This window comes from Anas platyrhynchos, chromosome 3 (genome assembly GCF_047663525.1).
Source record: "Anas platyrhynchos isolate ZD024472 breed Pekin duck chromosome 3, IASCAAS_PekinDuck_T2T, whole genome shotgun sequence".
Lineage (NCBI taxonomy): Eukaryota > Metazoa > Chordata > Aves > Anseriformes > Anatidae > Anas > Anas platyrhynchos.
This window is the reverse complement of record NC_092589.1, coordinates 64765381-64780920: the sequence shown is the minus strand read 5'-3', so window position 1 is coordinate 64780920 and position 15540 is coordinate 64765381. Positions and strand designations below refer to the sequence as shown.

At 36.3% G+C, this 15540-nt stretch overlaps 1 protein-coding gene across 5 annotated transcripts in view; it reads right to left on the bottom strand.

Moving 5' to 3' along the window:
• PTPRK (protein tyrosine phosphatase receptor type K) overlaps positions 1-15540 on the bottom strand; it is a 414301-nt gene that overhangs the window by 20152 nt on the left and 378609 nt on the right. For 3 of the 5 annotated variants that reach the window (XM_072036027.1, XM_072036028.1, XM_072036029.1), the window contains exons 15-20: positions 12741-12901; positions 10669-10704; positions 6383-6567; positions 4570-4657; positions 3511-3587; positions 650-686 (exon numbers count right to left, since the gene is read on the bottom strand). In XM_072036027.1, coding sequence (XP_071892128.1) covers positions 650-686; positions 3511-3587; positions 4570-4657; positions 6383-6567; positions 10669-10704; positions 12741-12901 — 584 coding nt within the window. The remainder of the gene's footprint in view (positions 1-649; positions 687-3510; positions 3588-4569; positions 4658-6382; positions 6568-10668; positions 10705-12740; positions 12902-15540) is intronic. The other 2 variants (XM_027454570.3, XM_027454571.3) reach the window with 1 other exon arrangement.

The window sequence follows — 15540 nt, the reverse complement described above, 5'->3', positions numbered from 1 at the left end:
CCCATTTTTGTGTTCACGTACAATCAAGCAAGAGCATGAATAATTGGATATTTCCAGCCAGCTATCTGATTGTACTCACAGATCAAATAATAACACATCTAAATCTAATTATTTTTATTTTAATTCATAGACTATGATTTCCTTAATTTCTTCTCATTTCTTTCTACAAAGAGGCTTTGTCCCTCTTTGGCCTTACTTCACCCAAATTTGGTGAGATAGTGTTTAATTTATCATTATTATCTTCACCATCTCCATCATGGATTAAATCCTTAACAGTAAAATAATATATTGCAAAATGGGAAGAAAAAAAAGGCCCCAAGGCAGGTCGAAACTGTTCTCTTCTCTGTCCACATGCCTCTTTTCTCTATTCATCTTCATAAATGGAAATCATGGTAGTAGCTAGTGACTTTATTAGCTGAATTTAGCACTTAAAGAGTTGCTCAATATCTAATTAACATGACAAATTAGTGAAACTTGTGCATTTATTCACATTCCAACTGAGCAATACTATGTTCATTTACCATAACACAAAAAGACAATTCACAATATTGGATATACTTTATTTTCATCTACTTTCATTCTAGCAAAATGCTGCTGGACATTGCAAAGAGCATTTATTAGGTTTGATTAATACCAGCCAGATCCTTACCTTGGGTTGCAATGTAGTGACTTGGTCTCTGATATCCCTAAAACAGCAATACAAGTTAGTTTGAGTATCATATTACTAAGAGGGAGGGGAAAACAAAAGCATAATGTACAACAGAATTCTTATGTCTAGACAACCTTTTCAGAAAAGACCAATATTTAAGAGCAGCATGAAGCTCAAAACCTAAAAAAAACTGTTAATGCTGAAAAGGTTTGAATGACAACAAATAAAATGAAAATAACAACATCTGACTTAAACAGACACCATAGTATACCAGAAAGGAGTATTTTAGACAGGTCCCTTGGGCCTAAAATCTCATCCTCCCTCGACATTGTCTTCCTAGCTGAGTAAAATGGAGCATTTGTTTAAAATTTAGTAAAAATTGTCTTTGCCACCAGATTATCTCAATATTCAATCGGTGCTCCCAACAATTTCAACAGGAAAAAAAAAAAAAATAAATTATTGTAATGCATGTGCACAAAATCAAGGCCTTACTGAAAGGGAATCATCTGCAAAATATTTTGCGCTACTGCACAAAGTGTGCATGTACTACACTGCACATGATACACATAAGTATATACACATACATATATATATATATATATGTAGGTAAATAGACAACCCTACACAACCAGGTTTCCACTTATCTGGGTATATGCCAACTCTAGCTGTACCACACAGCATTAAGCAGCAAATGTCTGCATAGAAACTAAAAGACAAATGGATTCACCTCTTGAGGAAGTCATTGAGAATGTATTTTGACAAATACTAGCAACAATAGCTACAAAGAGGAAGAAAATATATATTGCTGGTGAGAAGACAATACAAAGTTTCACAATGTGCAAATGTGAAAGGACCAATTATTTCATAGAATGGCTTGGGTTGGAAAAGACCTCAAAGATCATGTAGTTTCAACCCCCTGCCATAAGCAGGGAATCCACACATTAGACCAGGTTGCTGCTCAGGGCCTCATCTAACCTGGTCTTGAACACCTCCAGGGACAGGGCATCCAGAACCTCTCTGGGCAACTTATTCCAGTGGTTACCACCCTCTGACTGAAGAATTTCCTCCTGACCTCTAAACTGTATCTCCCCTCTTTTAGTTTAAAGCCATTACCTGTTGTCCCCTTTTTGTTAAGGTACAGTTTTATTAAGCCACTTGAATCAAGTACCGCATTACAGGAGATCAGGCTCAGGAGCCCTTGGATTCCCAGTACTTAATTCTTGCTACTAAACTGAAGGATTTCATTGTACCCAAGGAGTTTATATCCTTTCCCATGGACTACTTCATTATCCTGTCTAGACTGAGAACACCTTCCTCTTGGGTCTATGAAAAGACTTCTGAGTATCCTACTCTTGACTTCAGATGAGATGAAGACTGCATCAAAGTACTAAAAAAATTCTAACGGAGTCCTTGATATCAAGCCCCAGCTTCAAATTATTGAAGTGGAATCTGTGTTACCCTCCATTGCACTTGATAATGCTTTCCAGAAGAAGGTAAAAGTGTCACTTTAAAATTGCAGAGTGCCAGTTCTAACTTGTTGCCTTCCTGTCTGGTTATAATGAGATCTTATTTACTTCCAACTAAGGAAAAAAAAAAAAAAAAAAAAAGTCCTCAAGGAACTGGAATTACTACATATCTGTGAGAATTTATCTGTTTAAAGCCCCAGGCAAAATATCATGGGCCTAACACTTCAGAGATTGCCTTATAAAAATATATAAAAATATCAAAATAAAAAGACAGCAATATACCTGGAGCTAAAGCCTTATACCCTGGAGAGTCTAGATAATTTATCAACTAACAGAGGATGGGAAAAATTAGTAAGGTGCAATTATAAAGGAAAATAACCAAAACTGTGTATTCTAAAAACACTTGTACTACCCACTCCAGTATCCTTTGAATTATTATGAATACTGCAATTCTTTAATTACTCAAGTGTTAAAGGTTTATTTTGTAAATCAAAAAACATGGCAGAAATTGTTCAAATTTCCTATTCATATCAGTTTCTTTTTAATTTATATTTTAATAAAATTATGGAATTTTAAACTTGAGACATTTTCTGCAGAAGTGAGGAGATTACTGCATTAAAATACGCATGTATATATGTATGTTTGTGTATATACTTTGTAATACCTAAAGTAGCACCTTAAGAAAAATATCAGCTAAATATTCAGTTTGTCTAAATTGTTGTTAAAAACAAAAAAACACAACACAAGAGGCCATAATTCCTCCCTTTTTGGCAAACAGATCTACTGCCAAACATCTACTTCACAGGTACATTTTCAAATTACTACAGAACAGCATAGTATCCAGCTTCTCACATATAAATGAGGAAGGGAAAAGAAAAGCTAGTGGCCAAAATCATCATCATTAAAATGAACAAACAAAAAAGTGAACACTTTTCCTTTAACTGACAGATTCACCTGACTTATCTAAAAATATTCAGAGCTACATTAAAAGTCTGAATTAACTTTTCAAAATACGTACAAAAAATATTCACACAAAAGGAAATTTTTTAAAGAAACAGATGAGATAAATTAGATGAGGCATGCATAGTTATCTCATGATAAAATAGAAGAGCAAACTAATTAATAACAATATTTATATTAAATATTTACAATAGGATGCTGTTATTCACATATAGTGGTACTTACATCCCTGTACAGCCAAATCTACAGCCCAAACCAAAGTCAGATGTGAAAGAAAGCACAACAATGTCAGTGAGTACTAGGACGTAGAACAAGGAAAGTGTACATTTTGTTCTTAATAAAAGAAAGCTTTCAATAAATTTGTAGGCATAACATGCAAAAGTTTCACATAGAGAAGCTAGCAAATTGAGAGAGAAAGCTGTGCAGTCCACTCACATCTATGTAGTTGGCATTAATGTAATCTGAAGATGGATCATCTTCAACAGGCTGCAAAATCACCCTGGAGTGGTCATCTGTAAAAACCAAGTGGTTATGGTGCCTTTTTGAAGTGTGATTTTAAAGCAAAATATTATGGAGAACCCTCTAGAAAACCAAAATCAGCTGGCATAAGAACCTTACAATTTACAACCCTTAAATGTAAGTGTTTACACAGAATTACAGAGAGTCATTTTCTCTGAGGTCTCCAATTACTTCAAAAACATTCATTAAACTTCATTAACTGTAGCTGAAAGGTATCCCAGTGTAACATGGTGAAAAGACACAAAGAATCAAAGTTACTTGCTCAAAGTCCCTTTCAAAATCAGCTCCACTGATGAACATCTAGAAATCCAAAAATAATGATTACTGTTTCCTTACTTCCAGCCCCAGCCCATTCAAGTTCATACTGACATGTTAAAGAAAATAAGGAAGTCACAAAGTAGCTGTTAGCAACACACTTTTGATTTGATGAAGGTAATTCTACCAGTTCAGGGACCTCTCCAATAGTTTCATTCTCTGCAATTGTAAAACAATACCAAATTTCATTACCTCAGAGGGTGAATCTAAACTATTGAAACTTTATGCCTAAAGACAAGAGACGGAACTCTCTGATATTAATCACATCTTTTATTCATCAGCTTTAAACTACTGCAGTTCAGACGTACCAACTACAAACCACATAAAACAGAAAAGTTTTGAAGCTGTCAGAATTACTTGAAATAAATTATAACTGGAGAAAACTACTGTGGAATTAACAAACAGATGACTACTAGCTTGTCGCTATTATATGCTTACCACAGCTTCTACAACAGGGACGCAAATGTGAAATTCAGCTTGAGTTATAAAAGAACGAAAGTTGAACCGTGAAGGACAAAAATCCTGGAAAAGGCACTGCCATCCTTCTCCGATTGGGGAATTATGCAGGTACACCACTGGAGACTTTTTAAGCAAGAGAGAGCACAGCACAGGTAGTACACAGCTATGTCTAGCACTAAAACCACTCACACTGATACTCACATGCTATAATGTTTCCATAGCGGTTCTTTGTTCTGTTTTGATCCTTCTTAGCGACATCCCAAGAAGCTGACTGCCCCTCAAAGAAACTCTATAAATAAAAATGTTCCGAAAGAAAACATTCCGACCATTAATTTATTTCCAAAACTAACAGTTTAAAAGAACTTCTCTACCATAAAGTAAGCTCAGCTTTGCTCGTCTGCTCTGGTCACCCAGACGGCACCATGGTACAGAAATACATCTAGGGAGGCAGGGAGGCTCTCTCTCTCTGTGACTTTTATGGATCAATGGGCAAGTCATTGAGGGACTCCAGATTTCAAATCCTGGAATAGCTGGGAGGCTAAACATGCACAGACCCCCTTGTTATGGATGAACAACTGCAAGTTGAGATAACACAGGTAGATTGATCACCCTTCTTACAAGACACCGTAATATATAGCCTCAGTTCAACAGCATTACATTACTTTCCTCACATTGCTTAGCACAGTGTTTTGTCTTCCTACAGAGACTTTGGAAGCCTCCTCTGCCAATGTTTACTGGTCGTGTTGCTTTTACTCATGTCCCTCCCTCTAACCACTAGCAAAATTATTTTGTATTTTCGAACTCTTCTTAAAAGTGATCTCTCAGTAGTGATAGACGAAGCTTTTGTTCTTCCTTGGATTTTTCTTCATTGCCTGTAGGTATTTTACAGCTGTTGCAGGTCTATACTATTCCTTCCTTCCAGATGTTCTTTTATCCTGAGCAGGACAAGTTAGCTCCAGGAAGTATAGAGCAGCCACGGAAACAAAACTTTAACGCACACGCAGAAGCCCAAGCCAAAGCAAAGATGTTATGCATAGCAATAGAGACAGTAGTAAGCAGGACAACACCCGATATAGGATCAGGGACAACCCTCCCCCCAGCAGTCCTTGACACTGAAGATAAGCAGAGTGTAACGAAGCGTATTTAAGTAAAAGAGAGGAAAAGAGAAAAATATTCTTTTAAAAATCACATATTTATTTATTCCAGTTCTTATGTTACAGTAGAGACAGCTGCAGAAAGGAGAGAAGGTTGAAAACTGAGTCAGAAGAGATTACTTACTCATAGAAAAGTCATTTTAAACCTAGCTGTATTGCATGCGACCTTGGCAGTATCATTCCCATCTTTACTGTATGCACTGCCTGATGTTCTAATTCCAAAGAATCAGAAACAGATTCACCGATCAGAAGTAAAATGCATCTGTACTCATCTACCTCCAGTGCTGGGAATTTTTGGTTTATCTTTGCTCAGGCAGGTCTAATTAGAAATTCAGGAAGTTTCTACCCTTGGCACTTCTTTACTGCTTCTCAGCTGGAGTTTAGCCCCAGTATTGCCCTATTGAGATGCTACAATAGAGTGCTTCCAGTCTGTGCTTCTGGCAAAACCAGCCAGGCTAAATCATTACTTTAACCTGATCCAGGAGATCTGCATGGAAGACGGCTAGGAAAACTCACATAACTAATTACAGCATTTCAACTAAGAAGCAGTGACAAAGGGGTGGAAATTCTTACAATATGTCAAAAAGATTCATCTGGGCTTGTCTTCTTATGCCCTGTAGAATACATACAGCATTTTTTCCAGGCACTTGTAATGACTCAAACCATTGGACTCCACTTACTATTTCACCTTTGGGTTAGATACCAAGGAATCTTAGGCCTGTTTATCTTTATTTTTTCCCACTTAATCCCATTACATTTAGTTGCACCCTTTTGTAATGCAATGTAAACAAAAGGCTGCAGTTTTAAAAGGGATTTTTGCTAGCAAAATATTTTGCAAGTTAAACCACCAAAGATCTCACCTCATACTCCTCTTTAAATCCATAGCTGTCAGAGGTCTTCATCAGGTTAATATGCTGCAGTAAATCAGCCACTCTGATGGCAGGGTGCAGCTGCCCAGTCTGATACGGAGACTCTGTGCCTTCACACAGATAACGAGGAACATCCAGGAGGCGACTGGACTCTGCTGTTGCGCTATGATTTTCATCTGCGTTCACAAGAAAGCAATGCATTAGGTGCCCATGGGGCAATAACACCTGCTGCTATACATATCAAGATCTATTTTCAGTCTCTTCCTTCAAAAACATGTCTAATTTCCGTGAATGCAAAGTACTTACTCTCCAATACATAAATCCGGGGAAGTACATAAAATAATTTAACTGCAAACACATACAAAAGTTGGCTATCCTTCATTCTGCAATAGAGATGCCTGAAGGGCATTTTATTTGGAGCTACAAAACTTTATGACATTCATGTTCTTGGGAACTCCAGCCTCTATCACCAAAAGTAACTTTTTTAATGACTAATATGTATCATCAAAAATACTACACCTTAAAGAATAAATTAGAATAACTCTGTAGTGGTATCAGCATATCATTTGTCTAAAGCCATCAAACAGTAAATTGAGATCCAACTAAAAAACTAAAGCAATTTTGTTACAGCTTCAGAACACCAGCTCCATCTGGGAAGAAGAATCAACACTTCAGAGCGGTCATTCTAACTCAGATATTTTAGTAGAGAAATAAAACTGGGGGTATGTTGATTTGAGCTGCAATTTTTACTCTGTATAAAAAGTCTCCTTCATTGTCCTGTGTTTCTTTTATCAAAACCAAACACCAAAACTCAAGGAAATGATGACATTTAGTCAGTCTCTTGTGTGAAACATTTTTTATTTAAATTAGCAATCAGCAATGTAGGTGAATTTAGAGAAGAAGAAAAATTGTAGTTGAAACCTTTAGGAGTGTAGCAACAGAAACAAGCAGTGGATACCTGACCACTCGCATATTTCTTTGCAATCAGTCTACCATTTCCCTTGCAAAGGATTCAGGAATTAAAACTCCAGGAAGAACAAAAAAAAAAGGAGGGGAGAGACGGATGGACTCCCCAAGGGTTGGATTCGCTACAATTCTGCCAGTGCAAAACCTGTTAATGCCTTCCAAAATGAGATCTCCTAGTAAGAAACCCGATTCTTTGAACTGTCACACAAGTTGCTAATTTCAGTACATTTATGCCTCACTAAACTGCTCAATAATGTGAGTGACACACAGCAGTCACTCTTTATTGTAGTGTCACACATCTTAAATGATACACATTTCAAACCACCTCAGGATTTTCAGTTTCCCCCATTCCTTGATGTATACTTACCAGTAATAGGCACTTTAACCCATTGAAGCAGCAAAAAAACAATGAGTGAACAGAACATAAGAAATTTATTTCAGGACAATATTAGAAAATGACTAAAAGAAGATGGCATTAAAAGTTGTTAAAGCTTCACAACAGGCAACAATGAAAGCAGTTTTAAAAATACAAGGGCCATATTATGCTATCAGTATAGCGATAGGGACTTGAGAAAAGCAAAATTGTCATACTAACTCTGTGCTAATGTACAAAGAATGTATGTAATGTACCTACAAAGAATGGAGTGTGGCATTAATAAGATACACATGAAGAAAAAGACATCTAGTACAGCTACAGAATGAAAACAGCTTCACACAAAATAAAATTTTCTATAATTTAGAGTCCATACAATTTTGCTCATCTCTAAATAAAGCACAGGAAAACTGTGTTGTGATGCTGGGCCAAGTAAGTTATGTGGAGAAGAAGCATGTCAAGTGATCTCAGCTACCCCAACCCCTTCCTAAATGGTGTGTCCAGAAGCTTGTCTACCTCTTTTCACTGTTTCAGTTCCTGTAATGAATAATATTACCTCTTCCAACTAGCATTGCTTTGCTTGTAGTAAGAGACTCTCATGCCCAAAACACCATTACCAGTAGATGGAAACACAGACAGGACTGTTAATCTGTTCTTCAGTTAATCCCTTGTCTTTGCTGTTCACAGCTGTCTATGTCTGCTTATCTACCACAACACAGTGGCAGCAGATTGGCCTTTGCAATATGCTCAAAGCCCAAATGAATTGTTAGGAATAACTTATTCAGTATAGCCAGACCGTATCTATGTAACTTGTGTGAGCCTGAAATGAAGCTAAAGGATATGAAAGGCCTTACAGGAACAGACTTGTTTTTAAATAAACTGAAAATCCATTGATGTAATTTTAGTAAGTATTCAGGATCACTGAGTCTAACCCATTGCTCTTTCAGGCACCTGTGACATTTCACCTCTCCTCACAAACCTGTTAAACGTTGGGTAGGTTTTCTTGGGTCTAAAGTGGAAAACTCAAACAGATGGTCATAGACTTTCTAACCATGCTTAACTGTTATTATATTAATGAGAATGCCATTTGCAACATTACCAAAAAGAAATGGGCAGAATACGGCTTGATAAATCTCCCACATGGTGAGTACACACCACCTTGGCAAAGACCAAAGACCACTCAAAAATCAGTAAATAATGATTTGCTGTCAGACTCAGAAGACAATTGAAATAAGTATCTGCAAAGGCTCCTTCTTTATCAGTATCTTTACCTACAACTTGCATAATGGGATAGAAAATGCCCTGAGTATATGGGCAGAGGGCACAAGCAGTTTGCAATTACAGGATCAAATTTCACAGTTATCTTGATTATTTGGGACACATGCAAGAATCAACAAGGTGATTAAACAAAGAATGAAACATATGGTGTGTGGAAAAGGGAAGTCGATATAAAGCTACAAAATTGACTAGTGGACAGGGTAATGATAGTTGGGATTTTAGAGGATAACTCAATACAAGTCAACTACATGAGCACAAGACAATACATGGTTCAGGTAGCAGGGACACTAAGCAGGATGTAGGAGTACCTATTCCACTCTACTCAGCACTGAGACATCTCCTAAGAGCTGTACCTGATTTGGGGCACCACAATTTAAAAATTCAGGCTATGGGTTGGAAAGTGTTCAGAGGAAAAGAACGACAAAAATTTTTAGAAAACGTCAACTACAAGATAAAGAGTGAAAGAACTGTGTCTAACTCAACTGGAAGAGAGACAACAGAGAATGTATGACCCTTTTAATAGATAAAACACTGTTTTACAAGGACAGGAGTGTGTCAGTTCTCTGTATTTTTTGAGTCTCTCAAAAGGAAATAGGTAAATTGCCAGCAATGAAGATTTAGTTTAGACAATTAAAAATTAGGAGTGGGAAAAACTAGGAGTGATTAGTAATAATACTCAGTTAATACTAACTAGTACTCAATCAGAAAACAGAGTTTTGGTCCCAAATTCTTAAAACAAATAGCAAAATCAATTGCCAGAAACAGACTATATTGTAATTATACTAAACCATCTCAAAACAGAGGAATGATTAAATTGTTTCCACATCCCTTTAAACTTCACTTCTAGGAATCTAACTTTCATCCTCAGTTTATATTCATGTCCACTTCCTGATATTTGTCTTTTATCCTAAAATAACCTCAGCAACTGACTGAAACTCAATATTGCACACTGTCTTTATCATACTAAAAATCTGGGTACAAATTACACTTTTATTTTTGCATTTTGGTTTTAAACTCAACACTTAAAAGAAATGTTTACAGTGTTAGATTTGGCATAGAAATAAACAGCCTGGCCACTCCCAACATCTGTTGCTCTTTTTGAAGTAATCACAAAGTTGAGAAGCTTACTAATTAAGGTCAATTGAAACATGTAATTAATATAGCAATACAAGGATATTTGTACAGAACCAATGCATGAAGTTGTTTCTCTTGGATTTTATAGATGTTTTTTTTTTTCCTTTTATATTTTTCTTTTATTAAACAGTTAGAAAATTAAGCTTTGGGTGCCAAGCAATACTAATACAGATCTTTTTTTTTTTTTTTTTCATGTATCTATTAAGAGAATTCTAGTTTCACATGTTAGCTCATCTGAACTCCATTTCAATGTTCTAGGGAGAAAAGTTTCAGCATTTTCAATTTATCTGTTTACTCATTTATTCTTCAGTTAGCACTGACTACGAATAACTTCTTAATGAGAACATAAAACATTTTTTATTCTAAAAGCAGTGCCAGTTTAATTCTTAATTGATAAACTGAGTGTAGAGTTATTTTGTGACAACAGCATAGCTATCTTTTACAATAAACACGCTGTTTCAATGTTCAACCATGCAAGGAGAGGAAACTCATGCAGGAATGGATAATGAAGGACTACGGTCCTCACCTAACACAGCTGTCGGCACAAGTGGATCATTGGGCACTGTAGGAAAACAAAGCTCATGAAGAAATACATTACCCTCAATTTGTGTATTTTTAAGAATAAAAACAACATACTTAAAGAGAAAAAAATCCAAGTGATAACTAAATCCTATTAATTTTGTTACAACAGAAAAAAAAAAAAAACAAAACAAAAAAAACCAGAATGAATACAGAGTTCCAGAATGCATCCTGAATAAAAGAGAAATGAAAGGCAGTGATTTTGGACTTCAGAAATGTAATGATAAAGGCAAAGAGATCTTACTGAAATGAAATAAAGAAGGCATTACATGCAATTTAGTTTTTGAAAGGGCTCCTCCTTCACTATTGTTCTTTCTTCACAATAAAGGTTTGTATTCATAGAACCAGGTCCTTTCCTTTTAAACCCATTCACTCATGTAATGCTTGAATAGCTCATCTCAAAATAAAATGGTATTTCTTTAAAGTCTTCCAAGTAATTTAAAAAAAATGCATATTTACAGTTAATAGCTTTAAAAAAAATAAAAATAAAAAATTGTGCTATAATAAAGATACCGCTCTTAATGAATATAGGAAAACCACAGATACACAGATGTAAATGTTTGAATAAAATGCACAGAATTTTATCATTTGTTATAACTAGAACTGTGCAGAGACAAATAAGCTGTCTCAGAAAGGAATGGCAGAATCCAGAATTTGGTTTTGTTCCAATGTGGAACAAAAAATTAAAATATCAACAGCTCTGTGACAAAATGGAATTCTAATTCTGAAGCAATCTGTCTAATAGCTTGTCCCAGAGCTGAAACCCTGGAAACCTGAATAGTTCATTGCCTCAGAACAGATGATGGTCTGGACAATTGAATCCTCCAACACCCCAAAAATCACATACCTAGGAAGCTGGAAAACAGTGGTGCCGTACTCCTTTGCCAACCAACCAGGACAGCTGCAGTGGCTGGGGCTTGTGGGCTCTTGGCTTCAGGCTGGTCCATGCAGAAGGCTGCCCAAGTGCCTGGCAGCCCCAGCTCACTAATAGCCATGTAGGTTCCTGATGGATACTTTGCCTGGGATCCACAATAACTTAGGCCAAATCAAACTGTAAAGCTGTCTCCGTGAATTTCAGTGCCAATAAGACATCAAACTTAGGGGAATTTTCAAACAGTTCTAGCTAAAACTGTGCACAAAAACTCACTAACCTACCATTTTTAATTGATTACGAGACGCTTTAAATGTTAGCACTCTGCAGTTCTGCAGTTCGGTTAAGCTTCAATAAACTGAGCCATAACCCTCCTCCAAACTCCATTTTCCTTGAAACAATCAGGGAATAATTTAACAGCCTTAAGGGGTGCATTTTGCAGAAGCATCATAAGCAGTACGGGAGACAGGAGAAGGGAGATGGGAGAAGGGGTGCCATGCCCAAAAGATAGAAAGTTCAGAAGCAGCTCAGACTGCTCAGAACTGTTTAAAGCCAAGCCCAGAAGTACATGGTGCCATGAGGTCATGTTACTGCCAGCTCTGTGGTGGAACTTGTTTAGAGATACAGTCAGTGGGGTATCTCCCTTTTGTGTAAGCCATAGAGCAGATGCTGGAAGGCAGGCAGGCTGGACTTTCAGTGGTAGCTACAACCCAGACACTTAACAGTCAGAAACCCAAACTGCCAAACTTTGTCAAAACCAGACATCTGACAAGACTACAATAAAGAAATACAAATATAGAGAAAATCTGCTGGTATATTAACAAGCTTGTTCCTAAACTTCACAAACAGCAATGAAAATTGTCAATGTTTCCTTCTGTTATAATATCCTTACTGCCAAAATAAAGAAATTAATTTGGACCTCAGATTATTATTCATTACAGACATGGTGTTATGCAGTAATATTTAACATGTTGGTATTAAATGTCCTCATGAAGGAAAACTACTTCAGAATTTGAGACATTTCTGAAATGCATTTTTTCACCCGGAACAGCAATGCATACTGAAAGTACATAAAAATATTTAAATACTTGTCCATACACCACTATCAATAACCTACTCTCTGGAATATCTTTGACTGTTGTACTTACATCTGGGGCTGAAGTTATGAGAATCCATAAATGTGATAGAAAGGGGATCTTCTGCATGCAGGGTGCTCTGGTCAGCATAACTTCTGTCCATTGCATTCACCATATGTGTCATTTCCTGTCGGGTGGTCCCCATGGCATCCTTGCGCTTCTTTGCGAGTTTGCTGCCCAGCCAAAAAAAAACACCCCAACCACCTTAATGTTTGATGAACATTGATGTCTATGATAATAATTATCTATAATCCAAATGACTGAAAAGTTTGGCTGGTTTTCCAGCACGAAATCGATAAAACTATGCACCCTGCTATAAAAGAGTTATGACAGTATGTTTTCCGTACACACATGAATGCTGTAATTAAAGTTCTAACTTCTGTACCCTGATAATATCTTTTTCCTGCAGAGTAATTACACTAATATAAACAAATTAGAGAATATAATTACATTTTAACTGAAATGAAAAATAAGAAGCATCTGTGCATGCAGTTTTATCAACCATCTCCATTTAAATGTGTTTTGATTTTATAAATGGATAAATCAGTCCCCTTGGTTTCCTTATTAGGAAGAAATAATTTAACCTTCTGAATTACTTTGTTAGTTTAAAAAAAAACAAACAACACACAACCATGAAATAACAAAAGAAACATAATTATTCAATATGGATTCACATTACCTTTTATGTTAGAAGTTGTTCCTCCCATTTGGTACACAAGATATGACATGATACCATGCTATCTTTGCTCCTGACACTGAACTTTTGTTATTTAAAAAACAAACAAAAAGCTCCTCACCATTCTGCATGCTGTTTGGGGATAGCTTACATTATTACAGCCTTATACTCAGTATTGCAGCAAAGCTGCTAGCAAAACCCAATTTGTACAACTAACCCCCCAAATTAACAGTCAATGCCCTTGAAGTGCACACTTAGGTGATATCTCTCAGATCTTTCCTTTTGATTAAGAACTGAAGTAACTTTCACTGTCCTCAGAAGTCAGATGGAAGCAGACTATATTTTAATTATTGCTTTCAGACAATATTCTTAAAGCACAACCTCAAGTAGTACAAAGTACGAAAAGCAGCTTAAAATGAACCTTGGTTCTTCAGGAATCTGTAACATACATTAAACTCTTCTGTAATCTCAATATTTTCTTCCAGTTTTCATCTGAAGCTTTTAATTGTAATGTAGCAGATAGCCAACTTGTTTATTAGGACAAATCTGACACTACATGGGAGAGACACAATCATCACTGAAAATACTATATTCTCAAAAATATATGTTTAAAACACAGCTTAATTTCATGAGTCTTTTCTACATGAAGTACTGTGAGATATCTGGGTAAGTGCTTGCACAGCACTGATCTTACATTTCTGTAAATGAAAGGACTGTATACTGTATTCTCTGACAACTTTTAGGATTCTGTGCTGCATTCTAGTATTAGTTGACAAAAACAATAGTGGAAATTATCAATCCCTGTACATGTTAAGCCCTGGGAACATCCACCAGAAATGACTTACATCATTCTCTACGTGAGCAAGCACTTCATATTTTGTGTATTTTCTTCCCCAGTGTTGGAGAACTATCTCTCAATAGTCTTGATTCAGAATAAGGGGCTAAAAAGTAGACTACAGATGGACAAAGCACACCTGAGAATAACAAAGTTCTTCTACTAATCAGACTCATCTCCTTGCTTTTTTTTTTTTTTTCTATTTTTTCTTTCCCCTTTCACAGTATGATGGTTGTTTTTTGCAACTCCTCTTTTTTTGCAACACAAATCCCAAAGGTGGTCTCTAAGCCTATCATTTTTCATCAAATCTTTGTGGTGTACATGAGACTTCTGTATATTTTAGTTGTTCAGTGAAAAGTAAAAAGCAAACAAACAAAAAAGCACCCAACAATAACAAAAAAAGCAAAACACAAACCAGTGACAGCTGGATGTCTCCCCTGAAATGCATTATTTTCAATGTTTACTCCCAACATTCATATTTACTTAAGAAAAGTTAGTTTCAACAATACTCTGGTTGAACAAATATTTTAAATGAATATCACCAAAACTTCCAGAAGCGAAACTGCTTGAGCTTTATAACTGGTTCTCAGTGCTATCAAAGCTTTCACAAAACTGGCATTTCTAGTTCAGACTTTTTTTTTTTTTTTTTTTTTTTTTTTTTAAGTTTCAAAGCCTTTCAGATATCCTCCATACACTGAAGACTGTATTTTTCTAAAGCCACCTCAGGAACGGAACAAAAAGACTATTACATCTCATCTGTCGACTGTATTAAGCCCTTCTTTGAAGCATCGCTTTGTAACAAAACTTGCTAGCTACGCTAAATAAATCAACAGCTATTAAGCTTTCAAGTTATTAGCTTATTACAGTAGCTAGGTTTCTAATTCTTATGCTCTGCTTCAAATTCTAAAAAGGCCCATTGTGTTGTAACACCGCTGCTCAATGTGAGGACAGTTTTATTGTTTAACAGCTCCCGACTCCCTGTAGGCTTGACTTTTTTTTTTCTTTATTCGGCTAAAGGCATATGCAATCGATGCTTGACACCAGTTAAGCAAATCATTATGTAGCACTCAAGGCTGGCAGAAGCATGAAGGGTTCTCCTTCAATGCCGAGGGACCTCGTGGCCTGACCCTGTGCAGGTGGGTGGTGTGGTGGGAGCTGGAGGGGAGAAGCACTCCACCCGTTCTAGCGTGAAACTCTGCAGTTAATTATCTCTGGCTGAAGCAATTGTTATTTAACAAGGAAATTAGAATTTGTCACAATAAACTGGAGAATGGCAGTTAGCTAAGCCAGCTTAGTTTTTT